General features: G+C 35.8%; 1 protein-coding gene across 1 annotated transcript in view; it reads right to left on the bottom strand.

The window, feature by feature from the left end:
* LOC149542465 (regulator of nonsense transcripts UPF2) overlaps nucleotides 1-12,822 on the bottom strand; it is a 196,650-nt gene that overhangs the window by 140,998 nt on the left and 42,830 nt on the right. Inside the window, exons 3-4 of the mRNA XM_089797407.1 lie at nucleotides 10,512-10,714; nucleotides 3,632-3,976 (exon numbers count right to left, since the gene is read on the bottom strand). Coding sequence (XP_089653533.1) covers nucleotides 3,632-3,976; nucleotides 10,512-10,714 — 548 coding nt within the window. The remainder of the gene's footprint in view (nucleotides 1-3,631; nucleotides 3,977-10,511; nucleotides 10,715-12,822) is intronic.

Below are 12,822 nucleotides of genomic sequence, written 5' to 3'. Positions count from 1 at the left end.
GAATCTTTGATTGTAAAAACAACCTTCCTTTCACAAAGTACAAAGATATATGGTATATTACCAGTAGCTTCTCTAGGCATATGACATGAGAGAATAGCAAGTTTCTCATTCTCAAATGCACTAATGGAGGTAAAATAAAATTTGGAGGTGATACATCCACCAAATAGAGGTAAAAGCAAACTTGTTTTGGAAAAGACAATTTATTAAGTGTGAGTCAATTGTATGATCAATAACACAATTTAATTTTCAATTCAGATTGTTGTAAAATTAGAAAAGATGGTAAATATATTGTTGATGGCAACTTGATGCAAGGAGGGCTCCTACCAATCTGTATATTCTTGATGATGTCCAAAATTAAAAGTTTTGTTTGAGTCAGGTGGATGAAACATGAATTTTGATTGTCTTGTTTGGATCAGTAAGAAGGAAGCTGTTTGAGGCATGCAAAACTCACAAAACCATCAAACAATGTTTGCAACAAGTGTCAATTAGGAAACAAACAAGGAAAAGTTTCAATTCAAAAGTGCATTCTACCACAAAGCCTTGTGGGTTGATGCATATTGATTTATGTGGGTCTACAGGGACTCCAAGTATGCAAGGTGAGAAGTCTTTCATGCTCTTAATTGATGATTTTTCAAGGTGGGTCTACAGGAACTAAAAGCTAGATATGCTCTTCCATTAAAGAGCATATTGATTCATGCTCTTTATTGGAAGTCCAATAAATGGTGCGTAACAAGTTTAATGAGTATAAGGTGAATGTTACAAAATGGTAATTGCTTATTTTATTCAAAGAATCAAATGTACATATATAGGCAATTGCAATGATAATGTTTCGCAAAGAAACAATCGATAACTTTAAATAAAATTAGAAACTATCTACTCAAACTAATGTTATATTATTGACCATTAAAAAGCTAGATATGCATATATTATTCTAATACCCTCCCTGAATGGTTAATCTGTCAACAAAACCAAAGTATCCACTAAATTTTATAAATTTGTCTGAGCCAGATACTTGGTGAGAGTGTCAACAGACCCGTCCTCAATTGGAACATACTGCAAATAGATTGATCCATCAGCTACAAGCTTACAAATGTAATGACAGTGTAGCTCGTCATGCTTGGTCCGCTCATGGGAGACTATATTTTCGACAAAATTGAACATCCCATGGTTATCACAAAATAGAGGTGAAAGATCTAACTGAGGCATATGCATGTCAGAAAGCAGCCATTGAAGCCCAATTACCTTTCAAGTTGTTTTATTAGTTTCCTAATATTCTGCTTCAGTTGAGGAAAGAGCTACCAACTGTTGTTACTTATCAGCCTTGTACTTAATTTTATACACCCATTTAAGGCCAATGGGATTCTTCGAAGGTGAAGGGTTCAAAGGACCCAAGTGTTGTTTTCCAAAAGACTATGTTCTTCAGCTTCCATAGCCTATTCCCACTCAATTATACCTTTAGCCTCTGAATAAGCTTGAGGTTCGTAAATACTGTGCATGTTGGCCATGAGAGATCACCTACTGCTTTCTCTTGTTTCTAGCTGATCTAACATCAATGAGCTTATCATCATGGAGATCACCTATAGTCTTGGCCCAACATTTAGGCTGGAGAGTGATGATGCAAGTTATAATGCAAATACAACGCAAAGATAATAGAACAATGATGCAAGTTATAATACATATTACAAACATAATGAAGATATTAATTTTATAATATAGCAATTAGCAATTTCCTTCTATGAAAAGCAATCATATTACAACAATTTACCGGTAAGAAGGCTGTGATTACTACAACAAAGGCATCCATATCAATTATCAGGTTGAACCAAGTCGAAAAGGGAGACAAATCAGCAAGGAAAGTTTCCCCCTAACTCATCAAGTAGCAATTGTATTTATAAGGTTTGCATACAGCAATCAAATGAATATTGACAGTAACTTCATTGTAAATACAAGCAGCAATTGACTTTAATCACAAAGTCAGCATATTTGTAAGACTCGACAATCAGATATAAGCAGTAATAAATTCTGTTAGAACAAAGATATAAAAGGTGGTAACATACATGCGACTTCATACCCCTGGTGAATATACAGCCATAATGTCTGATAAAACAATAATAATAAATGGTTTTAGCTTGAATAGCATATAGAAGCATACAAATTAATATAAGGTATAAAATACATTATTCAAAAGTTGCAATATTAACATCACACAATTTAGAGCAGCATAATATAAACTCATATCAATCTCCTTGTCTGAAAGTTATCACAAGACATCAGTAATTTGTTCAATTAATAAGAGATGCAGTTTATACACTTGACAGTAAAAGCGATTAGATTTGGTAATCAGAAGGTGAAATCAATGTGTTTAATTTAATGAAGAGTTCTGATTATAAAAAAGTGTGAATCTTCCAGGATGTATCTATGCCAAGGAGTATGACTCTTAGAAGAGAAAAGGAATGGACAGAAAGTAAAGGAAGAGAAGCATGTGAAATGTATGAGACATAAAAAGAATATATCATTCAAGTACAAGAAGAATTAAGAGTTGAGAATAGTGTAGAGAGAGTAGTGTGCAAGAAAAGAATAATCATGTACATACACCAGATTGAGAAGAAAAGGAATTAAATGAAGGTCTAGTAGCAGAAATATGAAGCACATTGAAGAGAGTTTTATGGGGATTGTGATCCGTTTTATGAAAAAATTATTGTCACCACGATAGCAGCAGTTTACGGCAGATTTATGATAAATTTTATGAAGAGTTTGTGTCCACCCTGTGACATATTTATGATCGGGCTATAGCAGATTTGAGAAACAGACTATGATTGATTGAAGAAGAGAGCTAGAGTGAACTTGTAAAGAATTGGATCATCCATCATCTGCTAAAAAGTGGAAATTAGAATGAGGGGTTAGTGCCTATAGTGGGAAAGGTTCTCACAAACTGGAGGAGTCGACGGTGCCTATAGTGGGAAAGGTTCTCCGAATTGAAGGAGTCGTCAGTGCCCCTAGTAGGTTGGTACCTGCAAACTTTGTAAAATAAGTATTTATACAATAGCAATAATTTGCCGTGGTTTTCTCCAGTGAGTGTTTCCATGTATATATCCTATGTTGTATTTGTGTTCATGATAGATCATGTGTGAATACCAACATGCAATGAATATACTTTGGTATAAAGATATGTGCCTTCATTGTTAAGTTGAAAAAAAAAGGTTTTATGTTATACTGATTCACACACACACACACACACCCCACCTTCCCCCTTAGTATAACTGTCTGCTCATCATTTTTTCAATCAGCTTGCCTAAGTCCAAGTCTCATCATTATGCAATAAACATAAATTACATTGCTAAAAACTCCCAACAATCCATCACTTCACACGCAAAGCAAACCTCAAGAAATTAATTAAAAACCCATTGCAATTGTAATAACAGCTTGTATTTGCCATGAACTAATAAGATATTTTCAATTTAATTTAATTAATGAGAGAAAATCACAAAATAAATTAAATTGAATCATTTTTGTCAAATAGAAAAACAACAATAAAGACACATACATGTCAACAACCTTAATTTATACATTACTGATCTAAATAAAAAGCTAATGACGTTGAAATTGAAAAGCATCTACATCTGCAGAATACCTCATCGTGTAAATCTTGGCCTGAAAGAGGAAGCCCTAAAAAGGCCCTTCCTTGACGAACAAAACTGACAAGCAATGATAAGTTCATCTGAGTAGTGTCCCTATCCTTAAAATGCTCTGTGCTGGTAAGGTCTTTTATGATATTTATGAAAAAAATAAAATCCTCTATAACTCCAACAAAATATAGCTCAATAAGAAGCTTTAGTGTGCTTCGTTTCTTCATCGCTCTTACACTCCGGTCTACATCAGCATCTTCGATAGCTTTACCAGGAAAGAAGACTTTTAAGAGCCCTTGAATCAAAGTGGGTGAAAAGTCCTTGTACCTCTGATGGAGCAAGGAGCAGACCTAAAAAATAGAATGCAATTAATGAGCTATGAAACAAAATAAATTATAAACGCATATCCTAGAGATTAAGATATTTCAATGCTTCATACTCCTAAACAGAAAGAAGGATCAAAATGTAGAACTTCTGCAATTATAAAAAACACAAACAGTCAATTTATACGATACTGATGAAGAAAAGATACAACAATCAAAGAACCAATTTAATGATAATGACCAATAGCAAATACATGTAGAATTTCTGTAACAATAAGGCAATACTACAAATGAGGCAAGCTTACACAACTAGAAATGCCAAAAACAAATACTGCAAGGACTGTTACCTCTTCAAAAACAGTGTGGACAGTGGGATATTGGGACGAGATTCTGGGACGCGGGGAAAATGGGCCTCATTTTCAGGATGTCGGGGGGTTGGCCAGGGGACGGTGGCAATGGGAGGACAAGGTAGAGAGGGGTGTTCTATAGTATACATATAGAACTTGAAATGCTAGTTATGAAATGATGTTTCAGTAGAACATACCAAATCAAAATACTTGAACATAGAAAAATTGCAACATGAACTAGAACCATTGAACATTCAACATAGGAACATATTACATACCCAATAGTAACATTTAAAAATCAAAATTAAAATAGAAATTCAAGTACTCATCTCAGTGGCAGTATGATTGCGGAATGCAGAGGTGGGGGTCCTTGGGTACTCAAGTACCCGGTGCGGCGATGGGTATTTCGAGGTTTGGGAGGGGGGTGTGAGTCCCCGTGTTACACTATTTAAAAAATTAAGTTAGGTCAGATTAGGTTTAGAATCTTAGATAAACAAAATTCAATGTTAAAAATTCCTTCAGGGGCTTTTATCTAGGAATCCACTTGTTTCGTTAGAAGGTATTGCTCAAAAAAGTGAATGTTGGCTTGGATATTGGCATTACATCTAATTTAAGCAGGTCGCCACACTTCAATATGACTCTTTAAGAACATTTATCCATCAATGATTCTCTGTAAAAAAACATGTTATATTCTTAGAAGAATAAATTACATTGTATTTTTCTTTATTTGTTTAGTCAGGGATAGAATTGCAATCTATTTTTTCTATATTCAGAGGTATAGATAATGATGAAATATTTTGAATAACTACACATCAACAGCCTCTGAACTGTAAGGATACAGAGGCAGTAAAAGTTCCCAAATCATAGAAAGAAAGAAAAGCTTGCCCACTATGAAGATGAGCTTGCCCACTACCAAATCCAGTGCATCAGAGAAATTCAGAGATAGAGATAATAATAAAATGTTTTGAATAAGCACACACATCAACAACCTCCGGAACTGTAAAAGATACAGAGATGGTAAACATTCCCAAACCATAGAAAGAATGAAAACAACTAAGAACCAATACAAAGATGAGCTTGCCTACCACCAAATACAGTGCTTCAGAGAAATGTAAAAATACTAAACTAGCTTGTTCCCAGAATGTTCGCACTCAGTCCAACTGTTCCTTAAGGAAAGGATTAAATCATCTACTCCGTGCTAAAATTTGATGATGTTTAGCAAGGCAATCAAAGTTTCTTGTCTACAAATGTCTTATTCAGCTGAAGATGACCATAACGATCATAACTGTCATATTTTTGTTCCATAAAACCAAAGATCTCTATCACAGCTACAATCTTCAACACTCACTCTTAGCAAGAGAAAGATCTTAAATATAGCAGGCACACATAGTTGCAACCAAAGATGTCAATGATATTCACATCACATAAAACATGTTATCTGAGCATAAAATAATTCACCTTAGTTAATAAGCACATAAAATGGAGTCACATACATGACTTCCACCATGCCTACTCGCAGAGGGTGGAACGAGGACTTTCACCTCAAACTTCTCCCAAAGAAGAATGCAATTCCACCATGCCTAATCACAAAGGGTGTTCCACTATACCTACTCGAGGTGGAACGAGGGTTTTCAACTCATAATTTTATGAAGAATGCATTAATAGCATGTAAGAATGGCTGAGATGCTCTTTCAATAGAGACTCCCTCTCAGCAGGGACAAATTTGATCACCAAAATAAGATTGTTGATTCCAATTGTTTACTTTCACATAAGCTTGCAAAGGGCTAGTCATCTCCCTCTATCACATAACCTCCCTGTGGAGCTGAAGATACTTCATCTAAGTTTTCTTTACAATTCAGTCCGAGGCTCTACATGAATTTGCACATAATCTCTCATTATCCCATTGATCTGTCCTAAAACTAGAGAGATCAAATACAGAAATCAATGCTATATACCATTCCCAGTAATATAACAAAACATCAAGACAAATTCTTATCCTTTTGTAGTCCAGTTTTCTAGTGCAAATAGTTAAAGAAATAGAGAAAGTAATTTCCAAAATGTCAGCAAAAGAAAGAAAACAACATTCCCTCACAATGTCAAGGAACCATAACACCTGTAATATTAGCAGTGATTCCCTTGTACTTCAGTAGCGGTGATAGCCAAAACACATGACATTTTCAAGCACTACACAAACCTTTGCACATTGGAGTTGCTTACTGGAGCTGACTGATCAAGATTGGCGCCTTACACTGTCCCAGCTACACACACCTAGTAATATATATGTTATGAACAGTATTTGGTCTTGCAACACTGTGATTCATTGCAAAAGCCTCAACACCGAGTTCCAGGAGACAACATGGCATTATTATTCAAAACTAACTTTCCACGAAGGTAAAGGTGACATCACCAACTAGGCAGCAATCTATTGCAAGATCCTTCCACTCACCAAAGCAAGATTAAACTTTCAGCCATTCTGTAAGTTATCAACCCAATACCACTCAACAGAGGAATGCAGCATTCATGCATTTGCAGGCAATAACTAAGAAGGTTGCAAACACTTGAAATCGATCATTTTTCTCCATCACAAAAATCTCTAAACAAGCAGTTAGCTCCACATGAATCCTGAGGTAGATTCAATCTCAAAGCCTGAGGCTACATCCAATCTTCTTCCCACAAGGTTTATGTCTTCAAGGAATAGAGTCACAGGGACAGTAACAAAACAAGTATATAGCAAAATCACCACATCAAATTTTCGGCAATGATAAGAATTCTATCAAACAGGAAAGAAAACAACAAAAACGCTTAATATTTCCGACGAATGACAACCATATAAAGTGTACCAACTATAACCTATTTCAAGAGTTGCTTAAATAGCAGCAAATGAAGGCTTTGCAAACAAAATGACAATATTACAACAACATACAGGATCTAGGAGATTTGAAATCAAATATTCAGACAATAAAATACAAACTGTCATATATAAAGATTCGACAGCAAACATTTCCCTAGATGTCGAAAAGCAGAATGTGGTGACATAACATTGCACATAGACACCACAATACCGAAACTCTGAAGCCTTCAATGAATAGATGCAAACATAGAATATCATCATCGACAATAAATCAATGGGTATGAAGTAAATTGAATACCAGCAGTGGCAACTAAAAAATATGCTTATGAAAACTTTTATATAGGTTAATAGAACCAGAGAGAAAAGATAATGCACAATAAATAATTGCACACCCAGCCGCATCTCAAGGTACCATCTTTAAAATCACCGCTTATCTGACATAAGGAGCATAGAAGGCCCAACTCTCATCCGAAACAGACTCCAATCAATAATTATATTGCCATGAAGCCACAGTAAGAAGAAAAGAAAAGAACAGCCATAAAGCTCTGATATGAAAATGACACAAACAGCCTTCATAACCAACCCTTTCTACAAACATTTGCCAGAGAAGAAAGACTGCCAGCGGAGAGGATATTTGAATAGGATGCCAGGTCAAATAAAGATCACAAACCATATAAAGCAAATAAAATGAACGGTGCTAGCAAGGATCAAAACCACATGAGAATGTCATAAATACTTTGGCAAGAAAAAAAAAAGAATTCCCAGAATATCTGAACATTTTGATAGAATTGGATCCACGGCAACAAATTTAAATATCCAGATAGAAAGTCTAAAATAATTACTGAAATTCACAACAGATACAGGAGCTAGTGAAAAGAGATTTTCTTTATTGTTGTTATCTAACCTAGCTGTGATACCATGTTAATGTTTTGCTCAGGGATAACTGATAAACAGCAAATAAAGAAGAACAGAAGTAAGAGCAAAAGATACGAAATATTTATCTTGGGAAAACCCTTCCACTTGAAGGGAAAAACCCATCCACACAACAAAAATCACTTTTATCGATAATGAAAATGTTCAAGTACAAAGCTTTCACTTGATTGCATTACAATACACTAAGCAATCACATAAATAGATTGAAATGAGACTCTGTATTACACACAAAGGTCTCTTCAAATTCCAAATACAAGACCCTTCATATTTCCAAATATTCAACGCTTCATATTTCCATGTGCATGTCTCTTCGCATGACACATGTTATTAAATATTATCTCAGATATTACTGCAAATGTCTTCTTCAGCTAAAGATGACCATAACAATCATAACTATCATATTTCTCTTTCAAAAGATCTCTATTGCAGCTACAATCTTCATCACTAGTTGGTGAAATAATTTGTTGTATCAACAAATGATCAAAAAGATCATTTAATAGAATATACAAAAATAGCATGTCGCGAACCCCACAAAGGATGCTGGCCCACCACAAACAATCCCCCTCCCAACATCACTCAACGCGGCGTGCATGGATTTGACCCTGTGACCAAGCTCTGATACCACTTGTTAACCGCTATGGTGGTTGTTGCACCAAAACATCGACCTGTCAATGCCCAATACAACCACTACACTTGTAGAAGACACAAGGGGCAATTAAGCAATGTCACAAACCCCACAAGAGTCTGCCACTGCATAGCCTCAACCCTAGACATTGGATCTCAAACCATGCACCTATACCGTGTATCATCAACCCTACACCTTCACCCTAGGCACTACACCCGAACCCTGGACCCTAAAACTTGGATCATGGACCTTGAATTATAATAGAAAACAATGAGGTTGATCCCTATACCCTTGTCCAGAAACCCTAAACCCTTGATCATGGACCTTGAACCCTATGACTTGAACAAAAAATACTTGATCCTAGACCCTAAACCCTTGACCCTAAATCTTGTACATTGCACTTTGAACCCTAGAGAGCGGACCATTAACCATGCACCTTGAACCCTTAACCCTACACCCTAGAACTCAACCTTACACCCTTCCCTTAGACCCTATACCTTGAACCCTTAACCCTACACCTCAACCTTACATCCTTCACCCTAGACCTTACACTCTGAACCCTATAACGTGCACCTTGAACCCTAAACATTGACATGTGAATCCTATAGCCTGAACCTTTAATAATGAGCCCTGATCCCTAGACCCTGCACCCTAGACTTTGAACCCTAAACCCTAGACCAAGAACCCTATTCCCTGAACCCTAGAGCTTACCCTTTTGCCCTACACCCTAAACCATAGACCTTATGGCCTCGCACCATGCTTGTACCCAATACAATGGACCCTAGACCACAAGCCCTAAACCATGAACCCTAAACCAAACACATCAAGCAAAGCAAGCACATGAATCATAAAACAAAATGGTGAAGTTAAAGCTTTGTTGGTCATTTACAACCCTAAACCCCAAATTCTAGACCTTGAACGCTAAATACTATCTTCTTTGAAAATTATCTTCCATTTCGAGACAAAGATGTGATACCTACATGACCATGGTGAGAACGACTATGGTATTCTAGAAGAAATGTGCACTAATAATGGGAGGAACGAGATGCCAAAACTCAAACTTAAGGGAGTAATTTATTTTTTAATTATTCATCATGTTGCCCCGACATGCCAACATCTATTCAACAAGAGAAACTAATTGTAGGCATTTGCGATAACTTTTGTAACAAACAAGGCACATAACTCAAGGTCGGTTCAGCATTAGGAATGTAACATTTAGAATCTTGGATACAATGTCATCCTCATAAGACTAAATGCAAATGTATATAGATATGAACTTTTTGATGATGAAATTTCTGCACTCTCTTGTTAGTAGCCTTTCCTCTACAACTTATAGGCATGTTCATATGTCTCCCTCAGTTCCAACTCCTACATGAGGAAAGAAATTCCACAAGCTAATCTCCAAATCTCTTTACAAATTTGTTTCACTATGCAGGCATAAGAAATGTAGATGATGTCACTGACAGATTTTTCTTCAACGACTATATTCCATTTCATGTTTCACAATTTCTTTATTCCAGAGACTTTTATGAAGCCATACAAACAAATTTAATCTAAGCATAATCAAATTGAGGCTCACATCCTTCAAAACAATTATTCTGAAGTTAACTTCTCGATAATAAGATGAATTAGATAGAATGGGTTAACAGACATAAGCATTGCCTTTTCTAAAACTGCAAATAGCTAACTATAGAATCTTGATCAACAATCAAACAATATCGTGTGTACAAGTTAGTAATGTAGGCCATGATAAGCAGTGAATCTGAGTGAAGAGAAAGAAAAGAAATAAGATCTAATATCAATCACCTGCACGGCTGCATTGATGTCTGAGCTTCTAAGTTTTGCATCACAAATGGCTGTTACAGCTTCACTCACAAATTTGCTCAAGTTCACTGATCTAAGTTCTTCCAAAAGTCCCTCTCGTTGCTCTTCATTTATTTGTTTTAATTTTTTTATGACTGCTGTATTACGCTTGATGCTAGAATCAAGAGTCCTTAGAAATCCTGTATCTGCAAAATATAAACCAAATTGTTTCTTTGAGCAGCAGGAAGAAACAATAGTAACATTACTGATAGAATCTAACATCAACCATAAATAACTTGAGCAATAAATCAAAGAAGACACCCACTTTTCAGTTCACTAAAATTTATCAACTCCATAAATATAAATTGCATTAACAACCCACCGTCTTTAAAATTGATCATAAGCTGGAAAAAAAATTAAATAAGCCACATAATGCTAAAATTCTCAACAAATTTCATTTCCTAATACTCTTAAGAAACCAATTCTCAGGCTCCACATAACTTCTAGAATTATAAAAATTGTTCTAAAAATATTGTTTCCAGATATTGATAATTCAGTGACAAGTCTGTCCTACCATAAGCAATCTGATTTTGTATCATTGTGAAAAAATGAACTAAATTAGTTTTCCCACAATACACTTTATAATTTCAGTTTTCATTTCAAATATCACTCTCTCCTGTATCTCACTCAAGAAAGTCATAAGAGTGTTTATAAATCTGTCTCAAAAGACCGTAGAATAGCAGTGAAAGGTGGTCTCGAACAGAATAGTAGGCCATATAATATAATTAGCCTACATAGGATTGATTCCTTCACACCAAGAGACCTGCACCTGCAAAATTATTCTGCAATTATCACTCATATGCAAAGAAAATGGTGGCAATATGCTTAAATAAAAGCATATATAGACTCGCTGAGGCCCAACATAAGCAAGCCAAGCCAAGCTTCAAGGGCTTGAGGCCTTGGTACTTGGTGAGTGTAGTCAATCTCATTTGACCCAGCAAGTCAATATGCTTAAATACAAGCATATATACACTCTCACTGAGTCCCAACATGAATGAGGCAAACCAAGGCCCAAGGACTTGATACCTGAGTACCTAATAAGTTTAGTCAGACTCACTGAACTTGGCAAGTCCTACTGAGAAGACTTCGTTTCAAAGTTGGAACCTGAAAAACAGAAACATAAAGGAAAAAAGTCAAACCTAATGCCTTAACATGGTCTCTAGGCTTTAAAGCACAGCCATTTCCTGTGCAAGCACAAGAAAGGGAAGATAAAAAGCATTGGAGCTAAAATTGCATGCCATAGAGGGAAAAAACCAGCAAACAACTTGAGCGAAAATTTGCGCAAGTTTGTAGCAACATTAACAACCTCTAGGCACATGTCAAGCATAAAGAGTTCATGGTTTGACTAGCCAATGAGCATTAATGACCTCTACGCACTTGTCAAGTCCCCAATGACTGGTCTTTTTGGCCCGATCCTTCTAAACATATGACATGACAAGGTAAGTTGGTATATTGAAGGCCTCTATGATAGCTTCCTCTGTGAAATTCGCCATGATTCTTCCATCCAAAGAAACTATTCTCTTTTGATCAGGTAGTGCATAGTATATTCAACTATGTTCCCCCAAGTTTCCGAGACGTGGACGGCAAGACCGCAAAATTTTTTCGCGATTTTGGGGACTGTGGGGGGGGAGAAGACAAATGGGGACGGCTATATATATAGGGAAATTTTAAAGTATACACTGAAAATTGCAAATATACATGTCATTCATATGAAAATTAGCACAAAGCATGTCATTTAAACATTATAGAACCTTAACTTGCACCATTTGAATGCCCTCTAGGAAATAATAACCAAATTTGGTACTTAATTGTAAATATGCATATCAATATGTGAACAAAAATATTTAAATATAAGTTTAGCAATGAACAATATCATAAAAAATCTGAAAATCTAAATATGCCCAAAGGCTAGAGGGCTGTCATAAAATTTCATCATAATGTTCAAGTTCAACATAGAAAACAAAATATAAAAAAATGAAGTCAAGCTCAACATAGAAAACAAAATATAGAAAAATGAAGTAGACTGCTGCTCAAGCTCTTGGAAGCAAAAAAATCACCTCTTCTTGCAAAATAAAAACCCCGGCCAACTGCAACACACTCCAACTTCATAGGCAAAACCAAACAAATGATAAACCAACCACAATGTGGTCAATTTTGACCTTTTAGGGCATTTGGAGAAGCAGAGCCCACTGGATGACCAAGTAAGGCCAAACAAAATAAAGCTTTTTGTTTTTTAAAAAAATTTAAGCTTCAC

Source organism: Cupressus sempervirens, chromosome 8, assembly GCF_028749045.1.
Source record: "Cupressus sempervirens isolate cs-2001-9-10 chromosome 8, ASM2874904v1, whole genome shotgun sequence".
NCBI classification, from domain to species: domain Eukaryota; kingdom Viridiplantae; phylum Streptophyta; class Pinopsida; order Cupressales; family Cupressaceae; genus Cupressus; species Cupressus sempervirens.
The sequence above is the reverse complement of the archived record's forward strand: the minus strand, read 5'-3'. Positions and strand labels throughout refer to the sequence as shown.